General features: G+C 34.9%; 3 protein-coding genes across 8 annotated transcripts; 2 read left to right on the top strand and 1 right to left on the bottom strand.

Annotated features, from left to right (window-relative positions):
• Positions 1 to 241: 241 nt before the first annotated feature.
• Positions 242 to 10695, top strand: LOC144471968 (protein phosphatase 1 regulatory subunit 14B). 4 transcript variants are annotated; one of them, XM_078184597.1, is made up of 5 exons: positions 242 to 363; positions 2499 to 2716; positions 2797 to 2886; positions 2970 to 3011; positions 10579 to 10695. In XM_078184597.1, the coding sequence occupies exons 2-5, from the start codon at positions 2510 to 2512 to the stop codon at positions 10585 to 10587; spliced, it is 348 nt and encodes a 115-aa protein (XP_078040723.1). In that variant the 5' UTR covers positions 242 to 363; positions 2499 to 2509; the 3' UTR covers positions 10588 to 10695. The 4 variants fall into 4 exon arrangements, with proteins under 4 accessions (XP_078040723.1, XP_078040722.1, XP_078040720.1 ...); XM_078184596.1 differs by lacking the exon at positions 10579 to 10695 and adding an exon at positions 5033 to 7938; XM_078184594.1 differs by lacking the exon at positions 10579 to 10695 and adding an exon at positions 3222 to 7937.
• Bap60 (Brahma-associated protein 60) lies at positions 7940 to 12630 on the bottom strand. 3 transcript variants are annotated; one of them, XM_078184590.1, is made up of 7 exons: positions 12518 to 12630; positions 10815 to 10941; positions 10527 to 10702; positions 9667 to 10012; positions 9401 to 9598; positions 9069 to 9327; positions 7940 to 8982 (listed from the first exon to the last, which is right to left on the bottom strand). In XM_078184590.1, the coding sequence occupies exons 2-7, from the start codon at positions 10926 to 10928 to the stop codon at positions 8576 to 8578; spliced, it is 1500 nt and encodes a 499-aa protein (XP_078040716.1). In that variant the 5' UTR covers positions 10929 to 10941; positions 12518 to 12630; the 3' UTR covers positions 7940 to 8575. The 3 variants fall into 3 exon arrangements, with proteins under 3 accessions (XP_078040716.1, XP_078040715.1, XP_078040717.1); XM_078184589.1 differs by lacking the exon at positions 12518 to 12630 and adding an exon at positions 11425 to 11512; XM_078184591.1 differs by lacking the exon at positions 12518 to 12630 and adding an exon at positions 11425 to 11512 and having other exon boundaries at positions 9667 to 9997.
• A 2483-nt stretch (positions 12631 to 15113) lies between these two features.
• Mp20 (muscle-specific protein 20 transgelin) lies at positions 15114 to 17985 on the top strand. The gene is made up of 4 exons (XM_078184592.1): positions 15114 to 15246; positions 16614 to 16825; positions 16910 to 17030; positions 17659 to 17985. The coding sequence occupies exons 1-4, from the start codon at positions 15175 to 15177 to the stop codon at positions 17848 to 17850; spliced, it is 597 nt and encodes a 198-aa protein (XP_078040718.1). The 5' UTR covers positions 15114 to 15174; the 3' UTR covers positions 17851 to 17985.
• The last annotated feature ends 2581 nt before the right edge of the window (positions 17986 to 20566 follow it).

The following is a 20566-nucleotide window of genomic DNA, read 5'->3' as shown; positions in this document are numbered from 1 at the left end:
AAGGTACCTTGACAAAAATTATTAATATTCTGAGTACATGTTCTATTGAAAGTTATTTTGATTTATTTAGTTCCATACAAATTTAAATGCGAAAACGTCTCAATTGAAACTGCTGCGTATCGATTACATGTCCAATTCGTAAGCAACATGAACGTTTTTCACGCCAAAATATCCCTAGATTGCCGGTGTTATGATTCGACCAGATCTAGAAAATGAGTATACAGTGTGTGGTAATCATGACTAGTAACAAAATGCTATCATACTCGACCACCTTTAAGGAAGTTTATTATTCGTATGGATCTTGGCATTACGATAGTGTGTTACGGCTCGAATAGTAGAAATTTGGAAATACAGGCTGTAAGAGTAAGTAACAATAAACGATCGTTCGAACGGTCGCTGATAATATTGTTTTTTATGACGATAGCCAGTTTTGTATCGGGATCACGAACTTGTCTTTGTTTATATGCACGGGAACGACGACGAGGGGTCGCTAATCTTTTATTAAAACGCCGAGCGTGAATTTATATATTTTCCTTGGCCTTTGTACGCGGCTATCTGTCCCATTTTTTATGTCCACATTATGGGATCACATCGAACTTTATCGGGCCGTTCGTAGCAGTTTTATTTTTTGGTTGCTCGCGTGTTTGTATAAGAGAAGCGTCATCGCGTCACATCGCCGAGGTTACATTTGCATTGAATAGCGTTAACGAAGGGAACGAAATCGGCAGGGCTCATTGTTTATTGTAGCATGCAAAAAGAGTGGTTCGCACGTGCGTTAATTATTCGGTTTCCCGTGAGAGAGTATTCGTGATTCCGCTCCCTGACTCTCGAGCCACATCAATTATACTAACAAAGGACTACGATTGGAATAAGTGCGTTTTAAAAATATCAATTCAGTGCAAAACGAAGCGAATAATGAGTATAAACAAATCTGACGTTGTTAACCACGGATGCATCGTTGTTTTTGTAAAGTAGATTTTTCAATATAGTATTTTTGAAGGTATTGTAATGTGTAGTCTGTAATTAAAGCAGTTCTCAATTGTAACAGTAACCGAGGTGGACCTTGAACTGCAACCTATGCAGTAAACACGACTATAAATAAACTGAAATAATAGAATTACAACAAATATATATGTTAACGGAATGTGTATGGCGTATCGCCCAATACAGTTAACATATATACGTATGTAGTTTTATTTTATTATTCACGTGACAGAATATGAAAGGAATAGATCATTAGGAAAATATATAAACAGCAATTTGGGATCAAAAAGTTTCGATTATCATTACAATTGAGAACTACTGCTTATGAAATTTAAGGGGTTAAGATACTATAAAACACCAAGAAAGAGAGATTATTTTTTAATGAAATATATAGAAAAGTATGTGCGTGATTAATGTAAATTATAGTATTTACTTTGAGTTTATATTACACTTAACGGTGCTACATTCAAAAGCGCACGAGTCTGAGAAATAGGGTTAATTAATGTTATAATCTTTTAAACATTGGTAATGTCACCCTAGTTTCTTTAAAAATTGATAAAGCTAAAAATATTTTTCTAAAGGCAGTGTACAAACAAAAATAATATTTCAATTTTTTATGATTATACAGTATTCGAACCCCTTAATTTATTATTACGAAACTTGTAACTTTTTCAATGTAGTAGTTAATGTTTTAAGAACACTTTTTAACACACTTCTTATAACACTTGTAAAAAAATATGATTTATTTGTACTCGATATTGCTTCTATTTTATATAGAGTTGGGATTAGCGGAAATGAGTAGGGGCCGTTGAGTATCGTAAAACCGGGGAATTTAAAAATGCAACAGTTAACATTCCGCGGTTGTAGTAACCCGGATCTTATTCTCGGCTCGATTAGTCAATGGTTATTTGTGGATTTTGTTTCTTCTCTTCTTTCGAACTAATCTCATCTTCATTAGTTCTTTTATAATGCTCATAATCACACTCGGATTGTGAGAACAATGCCATTTACGTAATTTCTTATTTGTACTTAGTTGCTTTTATATATCAATTCAGTTAGATGACTAAATTGACTGTAATAAAGCGAGAAGAAATATATTACTTTAATTTCATGTACTGTAATTTTTATTTTCTGAAATGCGCGCGATTTTTGAACAGCTATACCCGCGATACAATTTTAGTTTCAAATTGCGCAATTATTTCATTTGTAATATGAGCATGTTAATCTGTGGAATAATAAAGAGTTGTAGATATACATATAGTTTTTATATAATACTATGCATTTCTCTTATATATTCTTCAGTCCTTCCTTATCCTGTTTTTCCTATTTTTAAATTAATTTATTAATTGTCTGCCCTATAACATCTCTCATTAATAATTGTATATTTTTCCTCCTATAAAACTGTAAGTTAAGCAAAGGCTACTAATATTTGCTTTAGAATTTCTCACAAATACTTGTTCAAATAATTTAGCATCCTTTTACATTTTTCACTATCAATCTTTTTAAAATGTTAGGTAGTTTTATAATGGAAGGAGGTGGGGTACTTACTGCAGAACGTAGCCCAGCACGTGCAAATCTGCATGTGGCATTCACTGAAAAAGGGGAAGTGAAGGAACGTCGAGAAAAATTCTTGACAGCTAAGTATGGGTCTCATCAAATGTCCCTTATTCGGAAGAGACTAGCGGTGGAAATGTGGTTGTTTGACGAGCTAGAAAAATTATATGATTCAGTTGTAAGTTTGATTTCAAATATTGTTCCAATCTTCTTCTTTTTCTTAGTTATATTAATATAGAAAATGTTTTTCATTTACAGAATGATAGTGGTAAAAATCGAGAAGTTGATATTGACATAGATGAACTTCTTGATATGGATAGCGATGATCACAGACGGAGATTTTTGCAAGTAAGTAAATTATCGAATTCTAACAATACCATTATTTGTTTTGAAATGATTATTAACTGTATTTCGAATTCATTTTTTTGCAGGAATTATTGGTCGACACAAAAAAGCCTCCACATGATATAAATGTAAGTAACATTGTGATTTGTTTTGTAGTATAACATCTATTTGGTGACTCACTATTATAATAATATTCCATTCTATAATATCTAATGTTGTGTGACTAATTATGTAATTTTCAAGCAAATCAAATTTAAGTGTGGTTGTTTTCTCCACAGAGAGACCATGTTTTTTCACATACTAGTAACTGTTACTAACACAGGTCGTTTATGTTTCAGAAATTCATTAATGATTTACTTGAAAAAGCTAAAACACTTTGAAGAACTTTTGCGTTCTTCTTAACACTTACGTGTTTGCAAGGACTTTTTTGAAGCATTAACAAATTTGCTCAGATTTGGAACGAGTCAAAGACATATTCAAGCCTTAACGAGTTGCACGAGCATATGCAACTCAAATGCCAATTTATCATTACTTGGATAGAACTTAATGGGGAAAACATCAAATGACTCTGCACATTTTTATTCTAGCGTGTATTATTTCATATTGAAATCGTAAGCATTAGTATCTGACTTATCTCAGTACAACGGCTAACTTTGTTAGTTATTTGTGTGCGCATCGCATATCAAGTAATAAACCTCACAGTACACAAACTGCCTTGCTGTACGATCCATCCAATGTGATGTATAGTAGAAAAGTTTGTTCTTCTACACTCTAGTTTTGTATGCCTCCTATACTCCATCATTCGTAGTAATATTTATGTTATTAACACGTTGACGACGGCGACGATTTTCAGAGTTCTTTCCGTGGGGCGGCGCGCGCCTCAGATTGCGCTGTTCGATACGATTTCTGCGACATAATAATCACTACGCGATGTTTATAGATCTCGACGAGCTAAAAACGAATTTGAAATCAGTTTTTGTCTATCATCCTCAGTATTTTGAGGAAATCGATTTTGAAAAAATCGCAATCTTTCAACTTTGACCTCAATCTATAACAAAACTACGAAAGCTATACGATTTCTGTTAGATTCAGTGAATTCCGTAGACTTCAACTAATACATTGATATGCTATAGTTTCCAAGATCAATTTGCATATACCTGTAAATGTTAAATAAACCTAACGGGACCAGTTTTAGCCCTAATTTTGGAATACTTTATTTAATTTTACTCAAACAGTAGAGGTCTGACGCGAATTCTCACAATCGCACGCAATTCTCTGAACATTTGTGATATAATAAAAATTAATAAAAAATTTCTCCCGCTATAGGCAAAATGGAAACAGCAACGGGTTGTGTTCATGTGTTTCATGTCATTGTGTGTACACGCAGAACGGTAAAGTGGTATAGCAAAATAGCAATCGAATTAGTATGCGGGACTTGTCTCGCCAATGCTTGGTGCTTACATAGAAAACGGGGTACCAAATGTATGAAAATTTTAAAATTCCGCGAAAAAATTATCGATTACCTCCTCAGTAAAGTAGAACCGCTAAATGTACAATTTGAAACTGAATTAGTGCCCAAACAACGTAGACATTTTCTACAGACGTTCCAAGCACCCGCGAGAAAAACGAGACAGCGATGTAAAGAATGCTATAAACGTATGTCTAGAATAAAAGGTAGGCAGTATATGCCGCGAATAAGGCGAAAAAAGTAAAAACATATTGTAACTGATGTAAGGGCCAACCGGCACTCTGCCCACCATGTTTTCAAAAATTACATTAAAAAATTAAATAATTATTTTATGTTTATAATATTGAATTGTTACGTTTTTATATTGAATTGTTATGTTTTTAATATTAAATGTCTGTTTATAATGATGAGAATTGAAAAATAAACCTATTTTGTACGGTGATGCACGCCGCCCCACGGAACAAACGCGTGTGCCCCACCGGTGATGCATGCCGTCGTCAACGTGTTAAGGATTATTAACTAATGATACTTCCAAACGTTGTAACTTTACCAAATGATTTCTATGCATATCCTATGTTTATTAAATTATATCCCAACCGAGAATCTGATTGGGTTTAAACACAGTTAATGTTTTCTTTTTATGTTGTAGTATATGAAGTAACACATGTTTATTTATTTTAGAAAATACTTTAAGGAAGAAAAAAAACTAATTATACAAAATTTCGCATCGAATGCTTGTTCGAATTGAAGAAGAAAAATCTTTTTGATAATGCGACAAAAGCATGTGTGTTTCAAATAATTTTATCACCGGCATTGTCATACTTAAAACGTGGAAATGACACCTATCGTTGCTCCAGTACCGAATCAGTATTGAAAATTATTGCAAATATATACAAAATCTTTCCAGTAAGTTTTTTAATGGTTAGTTGAAATTTCGTAACTTTTAATACTGTTTGAATTTCAAAAATCTTGTTAAGTCGTTAAAAGTAAAAGGAAGAAATCAAAATAAAAACATTCCTAAATTTAAAAAGTTATTGAAATTGTAAGAAATTTTAAATTCTATGATCTATTAAAACTTTTTAATTACTTTGTTACTTATATAATCATGTTGTTAATTTCAAGATTTTAAATTTCTATTTATATGCGTGTTATACTTTTTTAAATTATAAAATCTATCATTTAGACAAAACATTGTTAAAAATTCCCCGATAAAACAAATTTGCGGGTTTTTTGTCTTTCTAGCTTCGTTTAGATAAAATGGGTAAAGACAAACATTGATGTATCATATGATGTTAACATTGTCATTTGTAGTATGCAGATCCATTGCCAAGACACAGCGCAATTATAGGTGACATTTATACGCTTTTTTCACGGTCATTTAATACACAAGCTATTATTTGAAATGTATCCATAGTCATGTAAAAGAGGAAGGAAATTGAATTTAAAAAACTTCTTCCTTAGTACGGATCTCTTGCACTGATATGTTTCGCATTATTACTTAACATTGTACCAAAAAGACTGCACAAATGGAATTTACCTTCCTCTTGAACCTAGATGCGTACAGAAATTACAAAAAACAAGATTCCAAGATGGATGTATATCTTTAACGAACACAGTACATACATAGTGTCAGATGTTGAATGAAACAAGAACTCAGCAAAAGCATGACACACGAACGAAAAAGATTTGTCTTTACGTTTGATAGAATACAAAGCAATACGCAAAATGTGATCACTTCAACGACATGTCTTCGTAAAACACAAAGAAACCGTTCAAGGCTATGCGCTACCTCGTTCTGCAAAATAAGTGTACGATCTCTGTAGTGTTATTAATCCCCAGTTAACACGTTGGCTGCTATATCACTAGCGTACGAATGGTACAACTTTTTGCTGCATAGTTGCATTTAACATTTGGATCATAGTCGTATTTTCATATGAAAGTGTGTTACCACATTGTGGGAGGCAAGAAAGTATGAGAAACTATTTTATTACATGCTGCGTGATCTAACAAGGGTTCACGCTGAAAGAAAAATTTTATCTAATAAACTACTGCGAAGTTGAAAACCATGACAAATCCTGGGTTATGCGATTACCAGTTTGCCAACAAAGATTTGGCCCAGCAGAAGGTTCTATGGTTTTATGATATGGCAGTCAGCGTGTTAAGAAGATGGAAGAAACATGGTAACAGTTTTATCCAAGCAAGGACTACTAGTGAAATGTATGAACCATGATTATTTACAAGATATTAGGGTGTACAGAGATTCATCTGTCATTCATCGATCAAACATTTGATGTGGCAAATAGATGGTCTTTGTGGACTTGTCACGAGCATAGGAAAATGTGTCTAGGCTACCCTTTCTACTCTTCGACTTCCATATGATTTAAGCGAATAATGTCTAATAAAAATGAACCGTTCAACTCGTCTCGTCACCCGCATGTATATTTAAAACTTTATACGATGAAATATATGTGGATGTGTAATTAAGATTAGGAATAAATGTATACAATAAACCTTGATCTCATGCATGCAGTCTGCGGCGTACTCGCTCCAATCAAACAGGTCAATAATAGTAACAATAATAATAATGCTAACAATAATACACTGTGAAATGACTCTTGGGCGATTACGCCAGAACTTAATCAGAGTTTATTGTATTAGAAACGATACAATCAATTTGTGCACTTGTGATTTAGTGTCGTATAAGATTCGGCGACCATTCGACGTTCATCGAATCGAGATTATGAGATTTTTAAATTTTATCGCTAGAGTCAATGTCGCTATTGGATCGTTTCTTTCGTGGCATTATGCGGTACGCTTTAAGTTAGTGAATATGAAATGTCACCCATTTTATAATAATAATTAATCAGATTCAAAATTGAAAATGTGAGTCATGAAATCTTATAGTGAAATATTACGGGCTTCTACAGAAATTTTACTTATTATATGCAACAGAGTTTTAAATAAAACAAACTGACATTTCACATACACCGACATTTAAGGAAAAAATGTGTGATCGATGCTTTACGTGTAATGCTCGTCGGTATGTGAAGAGGATGTTTCGTAATATCATTATGACTTAGTGTTTTGATGAAAGAAAAAAAATAGAAAAAGCGTAGGAGTTTATCGAACGGTGCATTTTAAGTTTATTTTCACAGTGAGTCATTTGCAAGAAATGGGAAATATTTAACGTCGTGTGAAGGAGAGTAAAGGAACACGTGAGAGTCTAATATCCTATCTATACCATCGGTATTTCCCATCCTGTGTGAATGCATGGAATTTTAACGTTGTAATACCGTATCAGATTAATCCATAATATTCTTAAGTAAGGGAGATGTGAGAAAAAGCACTTTTACACCGACTGCAAAATAAAATTCCCGGTATTTGCGGTGCGAGAAAAAAGATAGATCAACGTGAAATTCATAACGAATTTACGATGCTCCTGTTCCCGGCGTTTGAAATTGGCACTATTGCCAAAACAATATTTTGCATCATGTACTGATTATGTAAGAAATTGTATTTACTTGCACAAACAAAATAAGAATTGGATAACTGAAAAATCGATGTTCGTTCCTTTATTATGCACTCTGATTAAAGATTACTAAAAATGAAACTTTATTGTAATAAAATTTCCCCAACTTCCGTAGTTTTGGTCATGGTATAAATTACAATTTTATTAATGTATGTGATAAATAAAATTACATTACAGAATGTTTGGCACATTCTCGAGTCTGTTCTTTCCTAAAGTAAGCAAAAATGATAATCCGCTGTTATTCCTCTTGCAAACAAAATATTCGTTCATTACCATGGGATGCAACGCGAAACGATTTCAGCGAATTATATCAAAGATTTATTCATTATATTATACAGAATTTCATCGTATCAACGATGCTTATAGTTGTTATATTTCTCCTCTTTTTAAAATTTATGAAAAGAAATGGATTTGAATAAAGATACATGATATATGTGTCGTGTTAATAAAACTGTTTCGAAGGAGTCATTGTTACTCAGAACAGTTTAGCGTTTTTTAAGACTATACAACTTTTCTTCCTGACATTTCATGAAAATACGTCATTCTAGTGTTGCTTAAACATAATAGAAACTTACGGGGTATCGAGTAAAAGTGCGAGACATATTAATCGATGCTCGTTAAAATTAAAGGGAAAAGATTCATATAAATACTTTACATAGTAATGTTTCAAATTGTTACTGTACTTCGGATCATGTTTATGAATTCCTGATGCCAAGCGCCTGTTCCAATTCCGCACGTTTCTGTTGCACTTTCGTGTAGAAGTACCGACAAACTGCTTCCTGTGCCCAAGGTTGATAGTAAAACTCTGCTCTACGTTCCTCCTCAGGATTTCCAACGACATCTATCATGGTCTTCAAGTCTCTAGTTTGTGAAATGATCCACTTGTTGATGAACTGCTGTGGGTCTTTTGCAAAACTCAAGAAAAACTCCCGGTTAGTTTTTAACTGATTGATGGTCTCCACCGTTTCGTGAATTTTGTTATCTGAACTTTGAATTTCCTGTTGACTTGCAGTAGACAGCAGGAAATTGTTCATTTGCGTTTTCAATGTGTCGTCAACTTCTACGTCTATGTCGTAACACGCAGTTTGTTTTGTTTCTGTACCTGTTTAAAAGAATACATTTTCGTCAATTACGATAGAATTCATAATAAAAAATAAAAATACATTTGCTTGAAACATTTGTGTGTACCTTCTACGCTGATAACGTGATTAATTACAATTGGATCCGGTGGATGAAGTAGTGAGTTCAAACGCTGTGGTATCTCTGCAAACTTCATCCGTGAGCAAATAAATATCTGTTCCAAGTATTTATCGCAGTTTATGAATTCCCTCTCGTGACTATCTTGGAGCTTATGCGTTTTTATGTACTGCCAGAGGGCGGAAATAATAACAGGTCGCGTCTGTGTATGAACACCTAACAATCGTGCTAATCTGGGGTCCAATTTGAACTGTGAATAAGAATATATTTATATACTATCATTCTTTTCGTGATATATCTTCATTAAGTTCAAAATCCAGTACTTGTAAAGGTTGGTAATCGAGGAGTAGAAGAATAGTGCACCGAACATTTTTATCTCCAGGTCTCTTCACTTGGAAACCATCAGTCTCTTGTGTTGTTAACGTACGATGCCATTCAACCAAGTGGTTATCAGGTCCATACAGATCTTTATCCAATTCTATAACTAAGCTTTTAAAGAACGAGGAGAACTTCCTTTTTACCTAGAGGTTTGAATGCAAGTTAACAGATTTTTCTGCTGGTACACTGAATATTTGGAAACATTTCTTACTTTATTAGGATCGTTCTTCGTATCATCTAAGAGTCGACCTTCTACTCTAAGTTCCCAAGATGCTACTGAACCATCCTCCCCCTCACCAGCTTCCTTCGCGGGATAAAATGTATTTGAAATAAATATTCGCAGCTTCCTCTTTTGTTTCATGGGACGTTTCAATGCTTCTTGTATATCTAATCGTTTTCGCATTATAGTCGCATCTAACTTCCTCTCGAAAGCTAGCAGGTCCATATAAGCCTGTGACTCAGGCACTAAATCTCGCACTTTCTGCGGCAATATTTTATCCGCTAGCTTTTTCTTCTTCTTGGAAGTGGAATGTGAAAAATCACTGTTCCAAAAATACCTAAATGAGTTTATGTAAAAATCATAGATTCAAAAATCAATAAACCAATTTTGAAGCTTATGAAATGCAGTGAAGTTCCTGGTAAATTGGTAAATGATTTTCAATGCAAACACAGTAACATAATTCAAATAGCTCAAAGCATATTCTAAGGTATAATATTCAATTTCCCTTATGTATAAAATAAAATACAGTAAATTCTTCTCAATTGCCCTCAAGCTTATAAATAAAAATGGACTATTTGAGAAGAGGATGGACTATTCAAGCCTCGCAGCTAATTCTCATAGATGCCAATTATAAACGACTATTAAAACAAGGAATAAGGCTCAAAGAATTGTAATCTCCCGTTCACAAATAGTCAACTTCTGTTTAAAAAGTAAAGGACAATTGGACAGAATTTACTTTCTTTTGAAGTATAAAACAAATACATCAGATCAGTTGTTTAATGAATCAATGAGCATTGATAAAAATATGATTAATGTAAAATTAACAGAAAATCTTTTGTTCAAGCACTTACGGTTTCTGTTGGGACATAGGTATACGTTGATCTGCGCTTCTCTTCCCCACAGGTGGCGTAGGCATTGGACCCTGACGCATATTGGAATACGGTTGAGTTGCTCTTATTATGCTGGCTGGGCCAGGTCCAGCATTACCCATCTGTGGAGGTGGAGTGAATCCAGATCTTTGTTGCATCTGTTTAAATAAATTGCTTATGTATTCCATATTTATTGATATGTACATTTGTTAGAATGTAAATGGATTAATTAATATGCAATGTTAATATCAAAGTACAGAATATACTTACCGAAAAATTTGGGCCAGAATACTGTCGTAAGTTTGGAGGTACAGACGATGCTGTATATCTCTGCTGAGGTGGGCCATTATTCCCTGTATTTGGTACAGGAAATCTTTGTGCCATGTCTAATGACTTCCTTAACAATCAAAATACAATATTTATCGTACTAAGCAGACCAAGAATAATCATTGTAAATTAAATTGTTGAACAAGAACAAATTTTTACATCTCAACAAAATGAGCAAGAATTGTTCTTTTTTACCATAGAAGCAGGCAACAATAGTAGAAAACAAAAACATAATCTATGAGAAAGAGTGTTCAGTGGTTTGACAGATTGAACATAATGCAACTGGTTTAACAGTTTTTTTTAACTTTTGATTAATGAATAAATACTACGAGACGAGATATGAAAAAATATTAGGAGAACGTATTTCAAAACATTGTGAAATTAGAGTCTCAACAATTCGTTTGTTGGATTCGAGTGTAAGTTTGTGTCACAACACACTTCGACGGGGTTCGAAGATGGAAAATTAGTTTCCGTTCCGGCGCAACGTGAAGCATAAAGAGAAACAATAAAGAGAGAAAGGAATGGACCCAGCAATTAACTAAAAACAACTTACGTTTTCGAAGTTCTTACTACTCACTTACTGCTAGGGTTAGTAAGCTTTTCGTTCAACGCATAAACGGCAGATTATATATAGATATCTATGCGTACCGGTAAAGTGCCACCTAATGACGAAATTTGGAAACCATTAACCACGAAAACAAGACTTTTGATCTTTATTGCCGGGATTTTTAAAAGTGTCATAAAGTCCGCTTATAATGGGGTTAATTTGTACACTTGCAATTATTATTTTTATTGGATTTATTAGTAAGACCATATAATCTTCACCAAAAACACAATTAAGATATATAAACACCAAGTAGTTGAGCCCGGTATTAATTCTTGTTTCTATACAAAATCTCCAAAAAAATTAATTAATTTCGATTTCGATAGGTCCAACCTTAGAACATGTATCTCTAAGTGACCAAAAATGTCAAAGCATTCAGCTCAAGACATTATAGGAAATAGTAAAATAAACTTTATTTTAAAAAGAAATTATAAACTTTTGTTTAAACGAAGGAGGAAATCGGAATGAGATGTTTCTTCCATTACTTATATTATATACATAATTAATTGTATAACAAATTCAAATTCCTTTGGCTACCAATCGATTTAAATTACCCTAAAATACAAATATTCTTATTGGCTAAATATGTACACATGTAATTCGGTGGCGCGTAATGCCAGCCCGAATATCTTTTCTTTGTACAAAGCGGTGAAAATTGTAGTAGCAATTTTTTCTTTTAAACCATATTGCAATCAATTCTAACGACTGCGAAATTTTTAAATGACATCGTGTGTTCTCAAATATGACATGGGATTGAAATATTAATTTTACGTGCAGATATAAAATATTTTCATTGTTGACTGTACCATGTACACTGTACCCTTTTGTCATTTTCCATCTTTGTCGCTAGGTGGCTTGAAACTTTATTCTGGCTACGTAACGTGCAACAAATTTTGAACAAAAAGGTTAGAAAGTGTAATAAAAGCTAATGCAATTGTAGATTAAGGAATTTTGTAATGCCTTAACACGGGAGAAATTGTTATACAATAATGAATTAATTGATAATCGAGAGACCTGGCAGTGTTTCGCACTATGTACGTACTTGTTTAATTTTTATTATTACATTATCATTATAGACCACGAGTATTATCGATGTAGTTTAATATTCAATCAACATTGATATTGACTGAATGTCACTGATGAGAACAAATTAATTTAACGCGGAGTAGTTATCACTTTAAAACAATTTGAACGCTATGTTGGATGAACACACTAACGACACTCATGGACGTTTCCATAAAATAGTTTAAACAAATATAGCACAATCTTTACCAACTGTAGATAATGCTATTTCTATCATGAAAACAATGTAACAGATACCGATCTGCCATTTTCTTTCTATTTACAGTTTCCTTCTTCACCAATAGCTGCGTTTCGTTAAGTTTCACACAATTGCCGACAGATGGCAAAACCATTGCCAGAACTATTTTTATGCATATCAAATATCTCAAACTTTTTGAATTCAAATAGAAATTTTGCAAGTGATTAAATACAATTCACGTCTTACTTATATTTCAACAATGTTGTGGGCATAATCAGCAACTACTAAGTGAAGTTCTTTTAATTTTCTAAGAACGTATTCTTTTCTCATGAAAAAATTGCACTTTTAAAAATTTTCACTATCTTTTCCTATGGTTTCCTTAAGAAGGTGACTTTCGAATGAACTGTGAGAAATGAGACATTACAGGGAATATGATATAAAATCTTTGATGACAATTTTTCCATCGAACTTTCTTGTCAGTTACCACGGAACTAAGATTGGTGCTATCCGGACAATTGTCACGGATTGTTCGTAATCTGGAATTTAATAGCCGGATTTACGTGATTACACTTTTAAGAAAAGATATAACTGTGCAAATCTCTTATTTAACAATCTTATTTAACAAAGTAACCTACCTGATTTCACACTTCGACTTACAATTATACACAAGTTTATAATCTGCTTCTATTCCTCTCATAAGAAAAAATATTCTTTTTAATTAAGTCCTAAAGCGTAACATGGTAATCGATTAAAACCAAAGCTGTAGTTCTGCGTATTTCCTTTCATTTTTTACTATTGTCCAAACTATCCGAATTATCCAGTTAATAATTAACTATCTGGATTATTCAATGACCACTTTCCGAATATTCGAATATTCAGATTATCCGGATAAACGAAAACTCCGGATTATACAGCTCTATCCGCAGCATTCTTCCAACATTGAAGAAATGATTAAGACACGGTAATAATAGAATACCTTGAATATCGGATGCGGCAAGCGCAGTTCTTATGAAAATAATTAATCACGAAAACGCGGGGATTTAAATTTGGACAGTTCGTATTTAAATCGCGTCGGAACGCGGCGAAAAGTGCGCGATACGATGACGAAGAGGATGAACGCGGGACGCCGCGGATTATATTTAAACTTGACTAAGTAGCTAGCAATTCCGCTACGGAACAGTATTTCGTATAATTCGGGTTAATAGATCCGCCGGTTGCGTGACCATTTCGTTATCACATCTCGGTGAAAGAATGCTTTAGAAAAAGAGCCGCCAAAATCGAAGCGATGATGTCTGCTCGGTTTATTTCTTACGGAGAAACTTCGGCCGATTTCGTGGCTTGTCATGGGCCTTGGCCCTGTCTCCTTCGATCCCCCGCTGTCCTCGGTTTCACGTGAATTCAAAAAGCGGCTCGTATAATAATAGTCTGACCTATATAGCAGCTGGGGTTATTTACAGAAAAAAAAGCACACACGGCACTTTGCGCAACCGAAATTTCGTTTCCCATTTCTCTTTCTGTTTTCAGTCCGTTGTATGGAAATAGTAAAATGAAAAAATGGTCACGATTGCATTTGAATTTCTATCGTGATCTTAAAACGAAGACCGATGGCCGGTGTGATCGGTCTGATCTATGGCAAAGTCAATATTTACATTAAGTAGAAAGCATCCGTCGATGGCCAGACGCGCCCGCTGCCAGTAGTACTATCCGGCAGTTTGCGTGTCTTTGCAAACGAGGCCCTCCCGAGCGCGAATGTTATGTGGCTCACACTTTTTCACCGAGCCTAAAGAGTTCTGAAATATTATAATAAGTCATAAATAACTTTCGATGCAGCTAGGTAGCAATCCATGGTTCGCAAATCTACCAAATAGGAGTCGCCGGGTCAACGAGTTTTTGCTTTCGCTAAATGGATAAGGGTTTGAAATAAATAAAATACAGCGGAAAGGAAAGGAAACAAGAAAAAAATAAATAAAAGAAAAGACAAAATAAATATCTGATGAAAAAGAAAGGGATGTCATTTATGGCTCGATCTAATAGATAAAACCAGACGAGTCTCAAATCTTTGAATTTTCATAGGTCCTTCGTGATAGCAGCAAATTGAACATGGAAGCTTGCAGAGATCGTTTTCGAGACTATGATAGATCACGTACGATCTCCAGGAGCTTCGTCGATCTCCTCAAGCAATTTGCTCACAGTTGGGCTACGTCGGGGCCTGTCTGTCACAGCTCGACAACCACGATTTTTGGAAAATCTACTGAAACGGACATGACGCTAATATTAGATTCTCGATAATCGTGGTAGCACGCACACGCGTACATCCACCCACGAAACGCCGCCTTTGCTAGTCTTTTTTCAACGTGTAAAGTTACACACGGACATTGAAACGCGTGGGCCGTCCATCCGCCGCCGTCGCCGGTATAAGAGGGGTCGGTGCTCGGCCCATGCACTTCAGTCCACTAAAAGAAACCACCACCGTACCAACGATGGCTCTTGAACGTCAAGTGCGCGCCAAGGTACGACCCTAACCGTGAACCACACTGTGCGTCGATTGTGCTGGAGGATCGTGAGAGTTCGAGTGATCGACCGTTGAGGAGTCCAGTTCCACTCATAAACCAGTGAATTGTGACGTTCTACCCCTCTGACACCTGGAGAAGCTCTTGTCCAACCTGTATCTATTTGGTTGTGTAATATGTCCGTTCGTGGACCCCTGATACTTTCGAAGAGACAAGGGAAATTACACGAATTCAAAGAGATAGCTTAGATGAATTTTGAAATGCGTTCTCAAGGGGCTGTTTTTATGCTACTCAGCTTAAATGAAAGCTAGAAGTATCTACTTTCGTACAGAGTAGATTAGATTGCAATAAAATGTCGAATGTTGAAAAATTAGAAGGAATCGACCTTTAACGTTATGGGGTTTTCCAAGATTAAAGAGAAAAAGTTAAGGTGAATTTTAATATACGTTTCCGTACGGCTATTTCCATGCAACTTAACTTAAGTAAAAGTTGAAAGTGTCTACTTTAAGACAGGATAGATTAGTCTGTTCGCATCAATGACTACACGGTTAATTTTTTTTACTGGGAAACGCAAACGAACTTATTACACAACCCAATTGTTTGGCATTGCTGTTGGACTTACCATGTTCTAAGTTCGCTTACATTTAACGGAACGATTCACATGGATCTGACGAGGATAATACGTTAGCTTGTATGCCTAGATCTAGGCTAAATTTAGAATCAATATTTAGTCAATTTAAGCCTGATCTACGGACAATACATATAAACTTAACTCATAGTTAGAAGCAAGTGCTGATTTATCACAAACAACTGCCAAGCTGTAATCTTGACATCATCTTAGGTCCCTAGGGAGTCTAATGACCTCTAATTTATAATTCAGATTTTGGGCTTGGATTTTTAAATTTATGGATGTAGGAACTTGAGCCTTGAACTTCAGATCACTAGACGTAAATTATAATAATGCTTAACTTTTGGACGACAAACCTTCTTTGGGCAATTATGACAACTAATTTTTACTTGTATAATATTAAAACTCCTTTGTTGAGACCAAAGTTAATTTTTTTATTAGTATCAATATTAATACATAGCTGTGAAAAAATCAGAATCTAGATGGAATGTTTGTAACTCTCGGTTCAAATAGATTCAGGGTTTTAACCAGATAAACAGTTGTACCGATGGTGCGCGAGCTTCTGCAGTGTAATCAGAGAGTTAGATTACATTCTTTAAGAATCGATCAAATTATTTAATGCTTTGGCTTCGAACGTCTTAGTTGCACCATTTTCACGAAAGGCCGGGAAACGCGTCAATTTAAAATTCTTGTTGGAACAGACATTTTAAAAGATTATTCATCTTCTTTTTGGCTATAGATCGCGGCGAAGCGTAATCCCGAACAGGAAAAGGAAGCCCAGGAATGGATCGAGTCGATCCTCGGCAAGAAATTTCCACCGGGTGAGGTGTTCGAAGACGTGCTCAAGGACGGGCAAGTGTTGTGCCATCTCATGAACAAAATCTCTCCCGGATCGATCACCAAGATCAATTCCTCGGGAGGCCAGTTCAAAATGATGGAGAACATCAACTCGTTAGTAACATTTCAGTGAAAATTAATAACATTCTTTCAGGAGACTTCTCGGAGCACACTAACACGACGTCCATTTTGTATTAGGTTTCAGAAAGCACTGAAAGACTATGGTGTGGACGACGTCGACGTGTTCCAAACCGTCGACTTATGGGAAAAGAAAGACATAGCACAAGTGATCACCACTCTGTTCGCTCTTGGTCGCACGGTAATTATTAATAAAAATTTTGACGTAAATTTAGCGATCGCGTCATTTCAACGAGGATGAAAATCTACTTTTGCGGCCATCTGACATATATTTTTAAAATCAGGATTCGGTTTCTTGGTTTTAGCTTTACTGTTTAATGCGTCGACTAGATCATTTGATTAATCGCCTGAATGCAAGACTCTGATGATATTTAAAAGCATTGAACTTTAATTCAAAACACTAAGTGAAATGGGAACAGCCAAGAAATTTGTCGCAAATCAACGTTTTGGCACATTTATTTCAATCTCTTTTGCATTAACCATCTCTGCCAGATAACATATCACTGCGTGATCAGAAACATGCAAAAACGACACGTAGTTGTCTCTCAATGGTTCGATGCAACGGGCTTGGATGACTTAAGATCTGTGAATGAGTGCGGCGTTGTCATAATTTAAATCGGTCGTTTGTAAATTTCGAGTTCATTTTACATGAAACATTTCTAAATATTTCTTTTGTTTTGAAGAAACCAACGATTTATAAATGTATAAAATAAAAGCGCTGCGATCTAGATCTGCTAGAGACCAGAAATATATTGATATAATTCAGATTTTTTCCAACGTTTTTATATGATCGTGGTTGTTTTGCGCAGACATACAAACACCCTGAATGGAAAGGACCTTACTTGGGACCGAAGCCGTCAGAGGAATGCAAACGTGAGTTTACGGAGGAACAGCTCCGGGCTGGCGAGGGTGTGATCGGCCTTCAAGCAGGATCAAACAAAGGTGCTACCCAGGCGGGCCAGAGCCTTGGCGCGACCCGCAAGATTCTCCTTGGAAAGTAGACCAGGATGTAAGCCAGTGGACGGCCCTTCTTAGACTCCAAAATTTCGATTTTCCATTGTACATGTATATTATATATTTATTTTGTATTTTGTAATTGAAACAATAAGAATATATTATCTACATTATATTTATTATTTATCGAGCGTACAGGCTCTGTTTTGTTTCCTGCGTCGGGCCGGATGAATCACGGGAACGCTAAAAATATGTGTCGTCGGGACGAGCGCAACAAAATTTGACAACGGCTGACGGTGTTAATAGAAACACGAGAGCCGCGACTTCTATCCGGCCGATTCATTCGTCCCGGTGATTTATCGAACGAAATGCACCGTGAAATGACGCCCGGTGTCCTGATATTTGTCCAAAAATATCGGACCGATGACTAGCAACCTACTGACTTGATTTCGTGAGATGATCTCATCAGACGTTTATTTGCCAATTGACTGGACGATCTCAATTTTTGTTTGAAACCATTCTGGTTAATTGTTGCGTCAAAGTATAGAATAATTGAATCTTATCCTACGCCAATGGTTTGCCGCCAATCTTTTCGCTTCGGTATCGATTGAATAATTAGTAGCAGGTATGCCAATTGGTGATTTTTTATGGCAAAGTGAGTATGGTTGGAGTACTGATGAACTCCAACGAAGTAGGTGTCTGTGCACGTTTCTTCGGCTAATAATTAAATAGTAGAGTTAATTGACGATTTATGTCTAATTTAATAATTAATTGCAACGATTAAAATACTGGAATTATGAAGCTTCACGCGACAATAAAATATCTACAGTCGATAATTTGAACAAAAAATTGGCTTTCAAGTTATACGATAGTACAAATAAAATGTCACTGTATCTACCAAATTTCTTCAGGATTGCACGGCCGACTTCCTTTGTATTTTCCAATGCCAAGATGCACCGCCTAATTCTCTTGGTTCCGGTCTAATAAAATTCTCTCATTAAGCGGAACATATGTTAATATTTACGAATAGCAGCAAGGAAAACATAAATAATCTACTGTCTGCGATCTATAAATAATTGTTTATTCGACTGGCTGCCTCATCTCTGGCTCGAATCTCTTCCAACAAGTACATTTAAAGTCCGAGAGAATAAAATGAAACCCGATCTCGGCCTGACGATACAACGTCCGAAAATTTTCATAAATACGAACACGTGAATAATAATATCGTATCAAAAGATTGTTACGTTCCTGAACTATTGGAAACATCGGCTCGAATATTCTTGGAAACGATACGAGGAAGAATCAAATTTTTCGAAGACGTCTCTCTATACTTCGTTGGAAGTCTGAAGAATCGTGCCGAGATATTTTAATGACGTTTTAGAATTTGTGGAATGTCACGAGATGAATGATTATGCACCGGTGCATTGAATAACAACAGGTGGATCACGATCAAGAGGACAAGTGTTGGCCTGCGCACCGAAATAGTGATATTGTAATTTGCAGCGTGTACCGCAGCTACACATGTGCCGCAAGATTCCATTTGGCACGGCCTTGGTCGCAACAGGTCGGTTAAGTTTATTTTCGATGCTTCCAGACCGGGGCGAGGCGAATCTACGCGTTTGCTGTGTAATCTTTGACTGCGGAATCCTCGATGGAATGCATTTGGAACTACCTAGATATAGCAGATGTCACAGTTTCCGTGCCACCGGATTAAATACGTATAGAAAAAGGAAAGTTTTATATAGAAATTGATACATTTTCTTGAATTTTATGTGTGATAGGTGTATACAATAAAAAAATGTATACACGAAACTTATATTAAATTCAATATAATATTTATTCAATCACTCTAATATCAATTGATATTACTGATATTAATTGAAGATTATAAAACTTCTGACAGTTTTTTTAAAAGACTTTTAAATACTTTTTTGAAACTATCCAGATATTGTTTGTAAAATGTTTAGCAAGTGGCGGTGGCACGAAGATAATATTAAAAATTTGTTTAATGATAATATTAAAAAGTTTGAAGATTAACGTGTTAGATATTTAATTTCTTTGATTATGAAAAGTAATGAAATGTTAATTTTTATTCCAGTGTAAATAATTATTGTCACTTTTGCTGCAAAAGGAAATTTAAGTTCTGGCAAGATCATTTGTTCAATTTAAAAGTCTGTGTAGCGACATTTTACGTAGCGTAAAATGCTCAAGCTGTATCCCAGATTACCGACAGTCAGTTGTACCGGATGTAGATAATGTAAATTTCTATTTCATCAGCATTATCAGTTTTCCATCTTACTGACAATAATAGTAATGAATTTAGGAGCGTAGTGTCAATATTGATTCAATTATTCACTATTCATAATCGATAAATTTCTTTTTTGAAATAGATCTGAATAAACCTTCAGAGTAGTAACATGTAAAAATCTAAGAAAATATATTGTATTTATAAACATTATAATAATTTAAGCTAAAATAAATACCCTTACAATATTTTAATTATATGGAGCATTTACATTAGTACGAAAATTTGTATCGTTATATAACTTGTTAATCTGACGGCTTAAGAAAGTTTAACGAAGTAAGCTTAAGTTAGTTTAACCCTGAAAGAAATTTAATTTGTTTCACTTGCAATGATTTGACGAAACGCTTACGATAATTAAATGGAGACATAGGAGAATAATCAGGTAAATTAGGTATGCCAGAATTCTAGAATGAAAACTGAAAGAATGTATTTTTGAGGTTTTGGTGACTTACGTATAT

The sequence above is a fragment of the Augochlora pura genome, chromosome 7 (assembly GCF_028453695.1).
Source record: "Augochlora pura isolate Apur16 chromosome 7, APUR_v2.2.1, whole genome shotgun sequence".
In the NCBI taxonomy this organism is placed as follows: domain Eukaryota; kingdom Metazoa; phylum Arthropoda; class Insecta; order Hymenoptera; family Halictidae; genus Augochlora; species Augochlora pura.
Note: the sequence above shows the minus strand (reverse complement) of the source record. Positions and strands in the feature narration are given on the sequence as shown.